The sequence below is a fragment of the Macaca nemestrina genome, chromosome 7, assembly GCF_043159975.1.
Source record: "Macaca nemestrina isolate mMacNem1 chromosome 7, mMacNem.hap1, whole genome shotgun sequence".
Taxonomy (NCBI): domain Eukaryota; kingdom Metazoa; phylum Chordata; class Mammalia; order Primates; family Cercopithecidae; genus Macaca; species Macaca nemestrina.
Genome location: NC_092131.1, coordinates 17,171,530 through 17,188,598, shown reverse-complemented (window position 1 = coordinate 17,188,598; position 17,069 = coordinate 17,171,530). Strand labels below are relative to the sequence as shown.

General features: G+C 42.7%; 1 protein-coding gene across 8 annotated transcripts in view; it reads right to left on the bottom strand.

Annotated features, from left to right (window-relative positions):
- LOC105467558 (tetratricopeptide repeat domain 7B) overlaps window positions 1–17,069 on the bottom strand; it is a 273,670-nt gene that overhangs the window by 133,389 nt on the left and 123,212 nt on the right. For all 8 annotated transcript variants that reach the window (XM_024788437.2, XM_024788439.2, XM_011717247.2 and 5 more), the window contains 2 exons: window positions 9,487–9,550; window positions 5,222–5,359 (listed from right to left, as the gene is read on the bottom strand). In XM_024788437.2, coding sequence (XP_024644205.2) covers window positions 5,222–5,359; window positions 9,487–9,550 — 202 coding nt within the window. The remainder of the gene's footprint in view (window positions 1–5,221; window positions 5,360–9,486; window positions 9,551–17,069) is intronic.

The window sequence follows — 17,069 nt, the reverse complement described above, 5'->3', positions numbered from 1 at the left end:
ACACATGAATATGAGTTCAACAGGAAAGATAAAAATACCATTCCTGTCTTTAAAGCTGCCTCGCCTATGGAGGGGGGACACACACAACCTTCTAAAAGGACCCCATAATATCCTGTCGAAATGGAGCCATTAATAGTCAAATTCAAGAAACAAACCTCCTTAGCAGCTTGGGTTCATTCTGAAAAACAGAGGAAGCAGTGCTTGTTGCTTTACTTTTAATAGCGCAGGTTGTCATGCCAACTAGTGCTGCTGTTTAAAACGAAGAGGAAAAAAAGAAGTGTTCCTTCCTACACAAACCTTTCAGCAGGGCTCACAATTAGTCTTTAAAAACACGAAAACTCACAGCACTGGAGATATGGTAAACATTGTGCTTCTATTTAAACCTGTCAGAATGAGGATATGATAAACCTTTGGCCTGGGTCTCCTTTGTACAATGCTCTTTGGCCAGCATCTGGCTGAAGAGTCCACAAGGAAAGAAAGGCACGATGATGTAGGTGCACACAAAGGCAGCCGGTCTCGAGATGGGAGAGCGGCCTTCCATCTTGAATAAGCACAAGAGAAAGGCCGGCTTCCTTGGGAAAGAGAGGCTCTGCTCCCGCTTAGCCCTGTGAGCACAGTTATTAAAAGGCTGGGTCTGCACAATGCTGCACGACACACCCATTGCACAAGGGTGCCAAGGACAGGAGAGAGGAACACGGGCTGGCAGTGGCAGTAGAGGCGCCCCCACCCTCTGTGGTGCCCGTGGGCCCAGGTCAGCCAAGGAGAGGAGCCAAGAAGCAGGAAGACATGCTGTGCCCGGATGTGTAAGTGTTAATGCTGGTTGGGGACAAGAGAAGGAAGGAAAGCACAAGGACAGGGTGAGAAGGAGGTAAGACCTCTTCTCTCTCTCACAATTGACTGATGGTTTTACGAACTCTTCTGTCCACAAAAGCTTCCACCCATGTAAAAGAAGATCTAGCAACGTTTCTGAGGCAAAGAGGACTTGCTCACAGATGAGCCACAGGGTGATATATCTAGATCGCATCTGCAAGGGGCACACGTAAAGTCTGCCAATAGGTTGTGGTGCTGACAATCAGGCCCCACACTTTCTTTCCAAGCTCCTCTCCTCCCACTTCTCCATGAGAGCAAGCCCTGGGTTCCCGTTCCCTCAGGTCCAGTGCCTTCACAGCTCTGTGAGCTTAAGGATGAAGAGGGTCTCTCTCCTCCTAGACCACTTAATGCCTATCAGGCCTTGAAGAGCCAATTCATATATCCACTGTTCATAATCTCTTACTGGCACTCCCAACCTATAAACTTGGCTGCAATTGGTCTATTCCATTCACCTGCCAATTAACATGCTTTGCACTACTACGTATTCTCTAATTTGATTATCTTTTTGTTTGTTTCCATGTGGTCTCCCTAACTAGAGTGGAAATTTCTTGAAGGCAAAAGATCTTTCTGTATCCTTTGTTGCTCCCCCTGTGCCTAGTAATTCCTGTGTATACAATGGTAGTAACTGCAGGAGCAGCAGTGTACAGTTGCCACTTACCGAGCTCTAAGTGCTAGGCTCTGTTCTGAGTACTTTACATGGATTAATGAATATGCATCTCCCAACTGTCTGAGATATACATTCACACAATTATTACCCCTATTTAACAGGAAAATAAACTGATGCATAGGAGGTTAGTGACATGCCTAGGCTCACATGACTGGTACAGAGCAGACCCAGAACTCAAACCAAAGCTCTCTAACTCTAGAGCCTGTGACACACTATGTTGATGACCTGAGTTTGGGGTTGAGGAGGCAGAGATGGGTGAGGTGCCAATGAAGCAAAGAAGAGAGATAGGGGATATCCACAGTAAAATGTGTAAGATACTGTCCCATTCAACAAAACTTACATAATGCACACATTTATTCATAAAGACAGATGTAAAGTTCGCCTCTAAAATGTCAATGAGTAGTCAACTATCTCAGGACAGCTGGATTCCAAGGCACTTTTCTTTCCTTTTCTATATTTTCTATGTATTGTTGGATTCTCCAAGGAGCATGCAGGACTATTGCATACGGCAGAAAGATAAACAATGAAGTCAATTTCATTATGGGTGGAAAGGAAAAGAAAACAAGAGAAAAAAGAAAGAGAGAGGGTCTGTGGAATATTTGTGAACAGAAGGGTGGCATGTCTATTCCTGTGTCTCAGAAAGATTGCTCTGCTGACAGTGGAGGAAATGAAGACAGGGAAATATAACATACCTCTAAGACAAATGATAATAACGATAATTGCTAACATTTATGGAGCTCAGAGAAAGGTAATATAGGAAGTTTAAAATCCAGTTATCCTGACAGCAACACTGTTCATAGTAGCCAAAAGGTGGAAACAGCCACAATTCCATCAGCTAATGAATGGAAAAACAAATTGTGGTAGATCTGCACAATGGAATACTATTCAGCCATAAAAAGAAATATTGATCCATGTTACAATGTGGATAACCTTGAAAACATTATGCTATGTGAAAGAAGCCAGACACCAAAGCCCAAATATTGGCTATTTATATTTATATGAAATACCCCCAATCAGTATCCATAGAGAAAAAAAGCAGATGAGTAGTTGACAGGGACTTGGAGGGAGTGAGGAACGGGGAGTGGCTGCTTAATGGGTATAGGGTTTCTTACAGGGTGAGGAAAAGGTTTTGCAATTTGAGGTGATGGCTGCACGTACTAAATGTGCATGTACTAAGTGGTATGAACGTACTAAATGCCACTGAATTCTACACTTTAAAATGGTTAAGTTTGTTATGTGAATTGTACTTCAATTAAAAAAAAAAAAAGCCAGTTATCCTTTTAACTTAAAGTCCTGAGAAAATGGAAAGGCAGATGAGGAGGGGGAAAAAAATGGATTCAGAAAAACTCCAGTAAATGAGGCAATAAGACAAGTGGGACACCCAGAGTAGGATGTGGCCTCGGACAGAGGGAGAGAGGGTCCACACTCAGCAAAGGGTGGACCTAACCCCTATCTTCAGTAACTGAGCTATCCAACCATGGGCCAGGCAGCCTTGAGATGCTGTGAGCTTTCACCTTTTTCCTACGACATCTACCGTTTTAGTCGGTTGATCTGAGACAACACAGTTGTCGAATGCTCGCTCCAATTGCCTAAGTGGTTGGCACAGGCAAGGCTGAAGCCAAATATCCAACCCCTAGATAAGGCACGCAGAGCTTGTGCTGGGCCCGCCCCCATCAGCGCATGGGCCGCAGCTGCTTGTCACACCTGGCAGCTCCAGGCTGGGGGCAGCTTGTGGGTAGGGGTCACACCTTGCTCCTGGCTGTATCCCTGGCCTTAATCAGAGCCTCTGGCACAGAAGAGGTGACAGTACATATATGTGCTGAAGAAATAAACATCCTTCATTTCATATATTTTATCAGTTGGTTGAGATTTTTACTAGATAAAACACAGATATGGTACAAAATTCAAAAGGTTCCAGGGATACACAGTACTAAATTTGCCTTTCTTCCACCCTCCTACTCCAGCTTCTCCGAGGCAACCTTTGGCCTGCACCACCATTTGCAATGTGACTGGGGGGTGAAGTTCTGACTCGCAAAGGCTCCCGCGACCACATACCCAGTCGTCTGGGAGGCAGGTCACCACCACGAGATGGGAGCTACATATGATATCAAGACAGAAGTCATCTGGGTGAAAACAAGGTCCTAGTATTCTATGCCAGGAGCAGGCACAGGCTCCAGAGCCGCAGCTTGCAGAGGAATCCATGAGGGTGATGACCACCCCCTAGAGCATTCATGGAAAAATGGGAAGCCAGGGACAGAGACCACCCAGCCAGTCAACAGGGCCAGACACCTCAAGCTCCTCACTCCTGTTTCGGACCTAGGAGATTTCGAGCCGGGGAAAGGCAACATTGCTACCCAATGGGACGGAAGTAGATGTGTGCGTACCACTGTCATCCTTGGACCTAGAGAGGTGATATGTGTTTTGTCTGGAGGAACAAACTCACCTTAAAGGAATTCAACTGTGAGCTCGGTGGCATGGTCCCCAGTGACAGACTTTGTGGTGGACACAGCTGACAGCAACTTAGGTGGTGGGGAGAAGGGGGGCCCAGGAAATCAAGGTACCGGCAGAGGTTCAATCCATTTAGGGATGAACAACCTGGGCCAATTCCAAGCCTGGACCGAGCCCCAGGGCTGAGCTGCGTGTGGTGGGGGCATCTGCACACACTGCTTTGTCAGGTCGGATTGTGAGGCTGAGTAACCACTGCCCTGTAGAGTCACCAAACCATGGACTAAAAAAAGATTCAAGCCACGCAGGCTCATCTGTTTCCCCAAGGTTCCTGCCTAATGTGGCGATGCACTGGCAGGCTGGAGGGTGAGTCGGGCACTTATCTGATTTCAGCCAATCTGTTACTGTATTTCATTCCCTGTCCTCGTGCCCAGAGGCTGTTGCAATGGGTATAAATTTAGAAAGAGAAAGATAAATAACATGGAAAAGTTCCTTTTAACAAAATAGGGATTTTTTTTTTCTCTCTATTTTGCTAAAGAAAAGATAAAATGATCTTCTTGTTATTTATTTAGCCTTACCATGGTAGAATCTGATATTTTGGGCAGGAACCTAATAATGCATAACCACAGCCCAAGATGAACCAGCTTCTCCTGAAACTGTGAAAGAGTCAAGCCTCCATCCTAAGCGTTTCTTAGACACTGAGGGAGTGAGAACATGACAGTACCTTGTACAAGATCTGAAATCCACGAGGGTCCCTTCTGAACAAGCAAAAGACTCTGAAAGAAGACTGTCTCCTTTATATGAAACGATCTATGCCAGCTAACATAACACACTGTGCCTGAAATTGTCAGGCCACTGGCAATTTCACTGGTCACACTGATACTTTAAACCAAACATGTTCTATGAGGAGACTAATATCACAGATGGGAGATTTTCAGTTGGTGGAAATTAACTGAAAGAGAAACTGCTTGAGAAATGTTTGCCTTCCCTCACACACAAACTCACAGCCCAGTGGGTTATGGAACCCTCATGGTAAAAGACTAGATCAATTCCACCACCTAATCATTTAGCCCAACGCCCATTCTACAGGGGAGAAAACCAAAGTTAAGTGACTGGCCCAAGATCACATGGCTGCCAGTAATAGAGGGGGGCCCAGGTCCAGGTCTCACAACCCTTCCCTGGGGTCACCATGCAACTGTCACCCACCACCTGGATGTCAACCAGACTCAGCGGCTGTACCTCTGACAGCATTTCATACTGGCCTCTTCTTCCAAGAGCAATGGTGAGTAAGTCATAGACCACAGACGCACTCTGTAGACTGATGAGGCGGTCACTCTTGTGTTCAGGTATCCTGCTCAGCACAGCATCCCGGTTGGCCTGAAAAAACACAAGAGAAGCAGATGGAGAAAGAGCCTAGTGCTGCATGGTGGGGAGGCCACCTAGGCCCTCCTGCCCCTACCGATTTGCCAAGGGAATGGAGACAAGGGTAGGAATGAGCAGAGGCCTGTCACCTTGGGTTATTTATTCAAAATCCCCTGGGCACTGAAGAACATGATATATGGGATGATCCAAACACTAAAGTCCTAGAATTGTGAACCTAGAGGGCACCTGTACCTGTCGGCAGGCATTTGGAGGAAGCCTTGGCAGCCGATACAAAGTTTTCCCTGGGCTCGGGTTCACAGCCAGCCTCGTGGAAGATGCAGCTGCGCTCTGGAGCAGCCGAATCATCCATCAAGTGAGGCCCTGCTGCGCCTCACTCGCGAATCCTGCTTCTGCTCTACATTAAAGAGGGGGAGAAAATTCCCAGCCCTGCATTTCCCAACACCCAATTGTGTCATCAAGTTCCATGAGTCCTACAGAGATCTATCTTACTTTTCCTCTATCACCAAGCAATATTCAAATCCCTATATGACATCTTCACTGGAACAGAACACAAAGACGAATTCAATCTTGTTTAGGGAAGCACAACACAGATATATAAGAGAAAACAAGAAGAAAGCAGATTTTTCCTTTAAAAGATATTAACACAGAGGACTCAAGAGAACAATTTTCTAAGCTTAGCACAGAAATACATCAGGCACATTCAAACTTATTAATCTCATCTATCCAGAAATCAAATGCTCTTTACAGCATCTTGTTTCCATTACTTCTAAAATTTAATTTCTCTACAGATTCCTCTAAATATATCACATGTATGAGACTCAATAGCTAGCTCATTTTCCCTTTTTCCCTAATAGGAAGTTCAGAATCAACAAAGTTAGATTTCGATTTCACCTGCCCTTTTCCCCCTGCTAATTAACAGAAGTCTGCAGATCCACCTGTCCTTGGGAGCAGAGACAGGCCCGCCCCCAGTCTTTCCTGTGAAAGTGGTACATGAGGTTCCAGGGTCACTTGTCCCGGCATGCTGACATTGATCTTCCTCCTGACATTCAAAAAGGCCACGCACACACCTTCCCTCTCACTAATGAGACAAAATGCATTTTCTTTGTGTGTGAGTCCAAGGCATTTACTTTTAGCCACCCATCAGTACTTACTCACTTTAAAACTCCTTGCTCTTAAATGTCAAAGACAAATAAGAATATATAAGACAGGCCACTTCCTACAAAGTGAGTCATCTCTGACGGAAACAAGCCTGCTTTTGAAGATTTCATTCTAAGTTTTTCTTGTTAGGAGTCCCTCTTGAGCCCCCAAAAAAAGCAGCTCTGAAGGAAACAGGGCCTGTTGCAAATGGTCTCATTTTATTTATTTGCTATACATATTCTATACTGAGACCAATGCCTGGAAGAGAGCAAAACAAACATACTATTTATGAAAGGTTTTCAAGTTATACCAAATGCATTCTTTTCATTTTTAGAGAAAGTATCAGTATCTTTTGACTAAAAAGGTACAATACAGAACCTCAAACAGACCCACAAATAATAAATATCCCAGAATATTGCCTCAGTGGTAGTTCTGCAAATCAAGTTCTTATAATCCCATTCTCCTAGGGGAAACTAATTTGTTTTGTGGTTAGAAAATAGCACAATTCTAAATGACATCTTGTAGGTGGAGAAGCTATGGACAAATTCAGGCTTCTGAATTAAAGTCAGAACCAACAAAGAACACAATTTTCTGACATCCAAAAACCACAAATTTTCATTTTGGTTTTGAAATTGAGCACATTCATTTTCTGTCTAAAAACCAAAAAATCGAGAAGTCAAAAGACATGGAAAAAAGGCTTCCAAAAGCAACTTCATTTAGATTTCTACCTACATTTTCTGAAATGATTTATAGGGAGAACATAATCATTTGGGTTAGAAACCTTGTCCTTCATACCCACTGATGACATCACTGGATTTCAACATCCCCTGAAGAGATTTTTCTGGAAATTACATACCACAGAGCCAACTCTGACTGTCTCAAAGGGATCTCAATGTTTGAGTATTATTAGTTTCTATCACTTCAATTAAGAAGCAGGAGAGCTGGAGACATCATTCCACAGACATCTCCACTTAGTGCAAGCGTTTTAGAGAGGTGGCCATGTTTTCCAAATTGCAGACTGGAACATATCATCTGACAATGGAACATAATATTTTCAATCAGAATTGTCCAGGTAATCTAAAATGTATAGTCACCATGCTTTCAGAACGTGTACACCATAACCAACCAAGTTTGCCCAAAGGGAACTAACTACCTGCCAAGGACCCAGCTTGGGATGAGGGAATGCTGACCAGGAGGCCAAGGTGAGCTGGCTCCATGGATGCCCCGGTGGGGAAGCCTGGGGAGACTTGTTCACTTGAATGCCACCATGTGCCAGCCTGCTCACCTATGTGCTTCCCTGATTGCACCAAGGCAAACAGAGAATGTAAATGACACCATCCTAAGTTACCAGCTGACTATCGGGCAACCCTGCTTCCTTGAGAGGAAGTAAGCCCAATGACACCAAACAGCCTCCAAGTCAAAAGAGGTGGTAACTCACGCAGGCTTGCTCTTGTCAACATCGGTGGGCCATTCAAAGTGTTTTTTTTTTTTTGAGACGGAGTCTTGCTCTGTCGCCCAGGCTGGAGTGCAGTGGCCGGATCTCAGCTCACTGCAAGCTCTGCCTGCCAGGTTCATGCCATTCTCCTGCCTCAGCCTCCCGAGTAGCTGGGACTACAGGCGCCCGCCACCTCGCCCGGCTAGTTTTTTGTATTTTTTTTAGTAGAGACGGGGTTTCACCGTGTTAGCCAGGATGGTCTGGATCTCCTGACCTCGTGATCCGCCCATCTCGACCTCCCAAAGTGCTGGGATTACAGGCTTGAGACACCGCGCCCAGCCGCCATTCAAAGTTTTAATCAAAGGCAAGAGAGCTGCCCTCTCATGAGTTCTGGCCTCTTCTGATCCCTCCTTCTCTCTGTGCATGTATGTTATTATGCTCAGACCCCATGTCTATACTCACCTGAGTCCATTTTATACCTCCCATTAAACAGTATGTGTGGGGAGGGCAAGAAGGGAAATGCCTTCTCTTGCTTTAGTTACGATTCCCTTTTCTCCCCTGGGCTGCCCCAGGGGTTGGGGGTAAGCAGTGACAGCTATGGGGAGGGGGCAGTACAGTCTCCTAGCAGGAACAGGAGACCACTGCGTGATGCACGCATTCTGCCTGCTCTGGGCCTCGGGTTCCTCATGTGTAAAATGAGGGAAGGGGATGTGAGCCCTCAAGATCTTTTGATTCCAGGAGCCCGCCCATTCTGCTCAGGTCCTCAGTACACATCACTATTCTGCTGAGGAATTCGCCATTATAACACACATGATCCTGAAGGTTTCAAGCTAGGGCCACAATGCCTAGTGATAGATACACAGGACAGAAACCCAATAAATGATGAGTGGTGAAATAGACCTAAAATTCGATATCCTGGCCAAATACTAAGAAAATGTTTCAAAGCAATCAGAGGGTCTGGCAAAACCTCCCTCACAATAGCAGTGACAGGGAAGAGAAGTGAGTTCTCACGGCCTGGGACTTTACAGTGTCTGGTGACAGCTGGGAGCTGGGAGAGACAACCAGGGCAGGAGGATGAGAGTTTCATCAAGTTCCTGCTGTGAAAACCAGAGGTTCATAGAACCAACAAATGACTTATCCCCAAATTCTCCCCCACTCCAGGGCAAATTGAGAGGCTTATAAAGGTCACCCTTTGGGGGCCTCTTTCTCCTTTTAAGATTCCTCCGGTGGTCATTTTAGCTGTGGTTTACCTAGATACAATTGCATTAATGTTCAGCCAATACTGGGTGGATAAATGAATGAACTAAGATACCTGCTTCAAGATAGAAGATAGAGAAGCTCCAAGCTCCAGGCTAACCAAGGGACATTGCTCGCTGGTCCAGGAATTAAGACCCTCATTTTAAACCTCTACTGTTTTTTCCCATCCACGTATACCCTCTAGAAAGTATTTTCTCTCAAGAAAAAGAGTCGTCATACTGGCAGAATGGCTGTGTCAAAGAAGAGACTACAAGGCCGGGGAAAGAACGATGTAAAAACACATTCCACGTACCATTGATTCGCTAATCAGCAGTAACAGCAGGGCTTCTTCCGTATTTTCTTGAGGACAAAAAATGCTGCAGAAAGAAAACTGACTTTGATATATGGCAGTTTCAAAATAACACAAAACACACAAATACAAGCAGAACTGAACACTAAAAGCTTCCAGGATTTTATATAATACCCATGAAAAATACTGTATAATTTGGACACTTGAATTAATTTGCCTATTTCTATGGTAATCTATGGAATTCATACATTTTAGCTATGCATTTTAGTGGTAGGCAGAAGGGTAAAGTAAAGCTGTAAAAACCAAGTTAAAAGCCCAAATAACATATGTACATATTACAGAGGCAGAATTTTAGATTTCAATAAATTGACATTATCTAAATAATACAAGCTTTCTCCTAAACCCGTTACAGAGGTATAAACTGCAGGCATTTCACTTAACAGTACTCTTCTTACCTCTTACCTGCTAACTGGCATATCTCATACTGTTATTTAGATGAAATAAGAGATTAGAAGCAATTTTAGAGTTTGAATAATTTCTCTAATACTGTAAGAATTTAGTGAGCTATCTTACTTAGAACACATAAGTTTTATTATGGGGTAGCATGCAAGAGCTCTTATTAATCTATTTTACGGAATTTGGCTGAACTCTTAAATCTTGGATTAAAAGAAAGAGCTTTTTAAGCTCAACGTTGCTCAGGATTAGAGAATAATAAAAACCCAGCAGAACCCCGATCTGTATTCTCTATAGCCTATTTTCTGTGTTGTGAGCATTTGCAGCACTTTTTCTCCTGTTCTAAAGCTCTAGAATCCTTTGGGCAGAATTCTGAATGTTATCACCAATTGGGTCAAACTCAATATTTTTTCATGAAATGGAAGAAGAGTATATAATAAATAAAAATGAACTTGGTTTAAAAAAACTCCTAGATATTTGGAAGATGACTAAAAATGACTAAGTTTATGTCTTCTCAGGGATAATATTACAATCATTTAATTGAAGGGATTCCCCCCCCCAATAAAAGGGAAAAAAAAAAAAGGATTTTTCACATAATTATAAACATTTGTTTTCTTCGAAGTGCTGGCAATTTTTGTACTGCATCTTAGGATGACAAAGAGCAAGATAGAAGAAACACAGTGCCTGGTATTCTCATTACAATGCTGACACCGCCAGAGGTAAGGAAGCCACCTGCAGGATGGTTTCTATCGCTCTTCTGAGGCTAAAATTTTATGAAAAGGCTGGCCTGAGAATGAGGAGCAAGATTCGGGGATATGCAGTGACTTGCTTCAGAAGTCAGCTTGAGATGATCTGGGTTTTTCAGACGGGACAGTTCTTTCCCCTTAGATTCTGAAATAGAGCCTAAAGGCTCTGAATTAAGTGTCTCCCAAACAATCACCTCAGTATGTTGTGTGTGTGTGTGTGTGCGCGCGCGCACACGTGCATGTGCGCTTATACATGCACACTGGTGCCCAACAATCATTTCCTGATATCCTGGCTTGTGCTTACATGCAATTGGGACCTTGCAAATAAAACAGTAATGTGAACCATTGTGTGTGTGTGTGTGTGTGTGTGTGTGTGTGTGTGTGTGTGTATGCACACACCCATGCCCAGTCATCATTTCCTGATATCCTGGCTTGTGCTTACATGCAACTGGGATCTTGCAAATCAAGCAGTAACGTGAATCATTTTTTTTGTTCATGGCTAGCCAGTTCTGCATTGTCCAGACCAATTGAAAAGAGAGAGAGCCTGTGCTAATTGTGACTTCACAGCAGTCAATTCAGTCCATGGCTAATCTCCAGATTCTGGTTGAGCCATCCAGCCTGCTTAAATGCTAGTTTGTGTTATTTTTACCATAGTTGCTAACAAGTGGCACATGAACCGAATCCAGCTCCACTTCCTCTAACTTCCCTATTTGTGGCAGGCAAGGTGGGTACTCAGGAGCACTGCAAGCCTCCCAAGGCCAGCAGAAGAAGTGGGGGGCGAAAAGGTAGTTTTAAGAGACAGACCTAAACAACTACACACTGGAAGGCTCCCTCTCAATCATTATGAACTCTCTAGACCCATTTCCGGCCAATTCCTTCCCTCATTTGCCCAGGGAAGCGTGGATGGAGCTCAGGGTGAATGGTCACAACTGTTGGGGCCTTCCTTTTGTGGCCTTCTCCTCTTTGGGGCTCACGAGCCTCAGGGGGAGATACTGGGGTACCCAGGCCTCAGCCTTGAAGAGTGGGAAAACTGGGGCCCTAGATCCAGAGGAAGTTGCGTGAAGGGGAAGGTGGGGGACAAAAGGGGACAAGGAGAAAACAGGGCTCAGCAGGCATGAGGACAAGCTCCCAAGAACTGGCGGCCTGGCAAAGGAGGCTGCTGCGCTGAGAATGGGAGGGTGCGTTCTCGCCCTAGCCATGTCACCAACTCACTGGGTGACCTTTAGGCAAACTGCCCATTTTCTTACTTTGGATGAATTTACCAACTGATTTTCTGATTCTACAGAAGACATAGGGGAACAAGGGCGAGAATTCTCAGGTATAAGTAGTAATCATCATCTTGCCAGGGCTCCTACATAATAGCTTTTTCTTAAAAATTTCCTCCCATACGTAGAAACTTTACTGTAATTGTAGAAACAATCATGCGAAAGACATTAATCCAACTTTACCCAACTGCATTTCATCTCTCTGTCATCGTTAGCCATTATATAACTAATGACAAGTTAATGTCTAAAGGTCACTGGCACCCCCTAAAACTCTACATTTAGGTGCAGGGAGGGCCTTGAACACTGCCAACCCATGAGAAAGTTGATTTGTAAATAATGACAACATCAACTCTAAGGTCTAGTAATGGTTCCTTTATAATGTTAGTATGTCTGGCTGAGATACTACCAGGAAATTCCAGCAGAAACACAGCCTCTGAACCACAGCCAGCCAGATAAGAGCCGAGGCATGGAGGCCAAGATGAAGTCCCACCCCGAACCCAAGTCACACTGTCTGCAAGCATGCCAGGCAGAATCTACTGTCGATCCCAGGTGTATGTGGGTAAATGGCTACCAAGAAAGGAATAGGACTTAAATGGAAAATTAAGAGCGCATCTTGATTATTAGGGATTGGCTAGTCTGATGCAAGGACTATTGAGGCCTCACCACGCTTCTCTTTCGTGTCAATCCATATAGGTCAAAAATCTCTGCATGACAAAGAAAGAAGGGTCCCTCATCTAGACCAGTGCAGGTCCACTGGGCTACACTCTGCTGAGTGGGTCAGGTGACTCCCACCTAGAACATCACCTTGCACAAGTGCTTCCATGTTCCTGCTGAGAGGATGGGCCTCTCCACGACTCCAAGGTGAGCTGTGTGCACCAGAGGCAAGGAGACGACAGCAGCCAGCAGTGCCGCTGGCCGTTTACACAGCTTCGGTTCGGCCATCAAGAAGTTATCCTGACCCTTCAACATCCCTTTGCTTTCCATTTTATTTTATTTTATTTATTTATTTTTGCAAGCTCTTGAGGATGTATTGTGTCCAGGGAAGGGCCTGGCCAGTGCCTGGCTCAGGCTGTCCAGCCCTCCCCAGCCGAGACCCCCCTCCACATTTTCCATTTTAAACAGCCTCCCCATCCTTACCAAAAACTCCTGGCAACCAAGAGGTTCAGATCTACATTCAGTATTCCATGATAATCACCTTTTCCTCCTAGACCTACAAAGGAGTTTAGACAATGCCTGGTACTCACTAGCACTCAATGAATCTTTTCATCATCTATTTCTTGGCAATATTATCCAATATTAACCAGTATCCACAATAGCTGTTTTTAATCTTCTGCTTTACTTTGTGTTAACTATCTAGTCTAATGTGCATTTAATTATTGAAACTACCTCAATGCTTCTTACAAGAGGAAATACAATGAAAAAAAAAGTATACCTGACTGACTGAAACACACACACACACATACACACACACACACACATATACACACACACACATACACACACATACACACATATACACACACACATACACACACACATATACACACACACATACACACATACACACATATATACACATACATACACACATACACACACACATACACACACATATATACACACACACATACACACACATACACACACACACATATACACACACACATACACATACACATACACACACACACATACACACACACACATATATATACACACACACACACTCTCACACATTAAGAAACATGTAGATGCAGGGGGAAAAAAGAAACATGTACAAGACTCTTCACAGAAGCCCTGTTCCTATTAGCCCCTCATGGGAAACAACTCACAACACAAGCAGAATGGATCAATATCCTGGAGGACAGTCATAAAATGAAACACCTCGCAGCAATGAAAAACATTCCTACATGAAAAAGTATGGGTGAATAGTTCAAATATAAAGTTAGACAAAAGAAGTTAAACATTAGAGAGTGCATATTGTATGATTCCACGTATATAAATTTCAAAAAGGGGCCAGACTAATGATTGCGACAGAAGTCAGGAGAGGGCTGCCCTGGATGGGGGTGGTGACTGGGAGAGGCCATGGGAGGGCGTGTAGGGCTCCAGTAGTGTCCATTCCTGACCAGATGCTACTTACATGGATATGCTAACTTGGTGGAAGTTCATCAAGTTTCATACTTTTAATTTATTTTTCTCTATGTATGGTGTGTATCCAAAAAAGCTTACTCTAAAAAATAAGTAAACAAAAGCTGATACAATTCTTCACAGAAACACCCAGAAGAAAAAAAGCAAGGAAGCCTATGACAGGTGATCCCTCTTTTCATTCCATCCAGGATTTTCTACATTGTATTTCCTTTCAAATTCAAGATGGGCAGAGTGAGCATCCTGTATGCATTTCATGCTCAGGTCTCCGTGACCAGGGGTGGAGCTTCCTGGCAGGGCTTGTCTTTCAGTTATGTTCCATTACAACAAACTCTTCTGAATGGTCTTTGTGGTTTTCTGGAGCTAGAAGGATCTCTGCCATCTAAATTTTGCTTGACACTTACTATACTTATCATAAGAGACTGTGGGGAAGGAGACTGTTAGCCAAAACAAGGTTTCTGCATTATCTACAGATTCCCCTTCACACCTCCAAACCGGCATAACTGAATGGTGAGAATGTACTTTCTGCCAATGTGGATGGGTCAGAGTCCTGCCTTGGTAAGAAGGGAACCTCCAAACAAGAATAACTCCCACAGCTGTTCCTCTTTACCCATATTCTAAGAAGTAGAGCTCTGAACCCACAAAATTACAAAGCTAAAAACTGATGGTAATAAATGAAAGCATAGAATTCATGTGGAAATCGATGAAACAGAGAACAGAATCACAATAGAAAAAAGTCAAAACCCAAAGTTGGTTCCTCAAAACTGACAAACTTTCAGTTAGACTGACTCTAAAAAAGAGAAAAACGACTTAAATTACTAAAATGAGAAATCAGAGAACATGACAACCAACCTTGTAGAAATACAAAAAAAAATTATAAAGGAATGCTATGAACAACTGTACGGAGGCAAATTAGGTAGTTGAGACGAAGCAGACACATTTCTAGAAAGACGCAAACTAATCAAACTGATTCAAGAAGAAATAGAAAATACAAATAGACCCATAATAAGTAAAGAGACTGAATTAGTATTTAAAAAAAAAAAAAAAAAAACTTCCTACAAAGAAAGCCTAGGTCCGGATGGCTTCACTGGTGAAGTCTACCAAATATTTAAAGGATTAACACCAATTCTCCACAAACTCTTTCAAAAAGAAGAGGAGGGAATAGTCTCCAACTCATTTTATGAGGCCAATATTACTTTAATACCAAAACCAGACAAAAACATCATAAGAAAACTGCAGAATAGTATCTTTTATAAATATAGATGTAAAAATCTTTAATAAAATATCAGCAAATAGAACCCAGCAATAATAAAAAGGAGCATACACCATGACTTGGACAGGGATGCAGGTTGGCTTAATGTGTGAAAATAAATTAATGTGATACACCACAGCATTAGAATAAAGGACAAAACCCACATTATCATTTCAATTGATGCAGAAAAAGCAGTTGACAAAATTCAACACCCATTAATAATAAAAATAACAAACTAGAAATAGGAAGCCCTTTTCTTAACCTGATAAAGGGCATCTACAAAAGCCCATAGAAAACAACATACTCTGTAAAAGACTAGATAATTTCCCCTGCCTGAGATCAGGAATGAGACAAGGACGTCCATGCTTGCCACTTCTATTCAACATTGTACTGGAAGTTCTAGCCAGGGCAATTAAGAAAAAAAATAAAATAAAATGAATCTAGGTTAGAAAGGAAAAAATAAAACCATCTATATTAGTATTAATAGATGACACAATCTTGATGTAGAAAATTGTAAGGAATTCAAAAAAACTATTAGGACCAATAAACAAATTCAGCAAGGTTACAGTATACAAGATCAATTTACAAAATCTGTTGTATTTCCATATACTTGCAATGAACAATCCAAAAATGAAATTAAGAAAACAACTGTATTTATAAGAGCATCAAAAAGAATAGCACACGTTTGCATGCACACACACACATTTAGGAATAGGCGTAACCAAAGAAATACAAGCTTTATATCCTGAAAAATACAAATCACTGTTTAAAAAAATTAAAGACAACCTAAATAGATGGAAAGATATCTCATGTTCATGGATCAGAAGACTTAATATTTTTAATATGGAAATATTCCTCAAATTGATCTACAAATTCAATGCAATTCCTATTAAAATCCCAGCTGCCTTTTTTTTTTTTTCCAGAAATGGACAAGGTAATTCTAAAATTCATATGGAAATTCAGGGGCTTGGGAGACAGGAGGGTGACAGCTAAGAGGTGCTGGGTTTATTTTGGGGGTAATAAAAATGTTCTAGTCATGGCGATGGATGCACAACTATGCAAGTATATTAAAAGCCACTGAATCGCACACTTTCAATGGACGAATTGTATAATATGTGAATTATGTCTCAAAAAACAATTTTTTAAAAAGCTGACACGTGTGAACTGAAACTTGTGACTCAGTAGCCAGTGCTACTATAGGAATGCTCCCTTTAATGACTGCATTTCCTGGAGCTGCATTTTGCTTCTATAATTCTCTTTGTACACATGGGAAAGGTGACATTAGAAAAGCGACAAAATCTGAGGGGTTCAGGAAATGGAGAAATGGCCAGCACTGTGAGCTTCTCTGCCTTCAAGGGGTGAGGCCATACTGGATGGCACCCAAAGAGACACAGAGTTCCAGCCATGTGTCAAACTGGACTGGGGGAAGAGGGTGAGAAAGGAGGTCCTTAATGCCCTTGGCACCTTGGTTATTAAGAAGCGTCTAAAGCAGGGGAAAACTCTAGAGTCTATTTTTATGATATAAATATCACTTAAAAATGAACCCCAAACCTACTTCTAAATAGTTAATAATGAGGGGTCAGCATTTTAAAAATAAGAGCATCGAAAATTGCTAGAACAGATATTTTATGAATCCAGATAAGGACTAAAGAGTAAACACAGATTGTGAATTAAGCAAACTCACATGGTTCAACAAGGCTGTAGAAAAGGGGGATGAAAACTAAA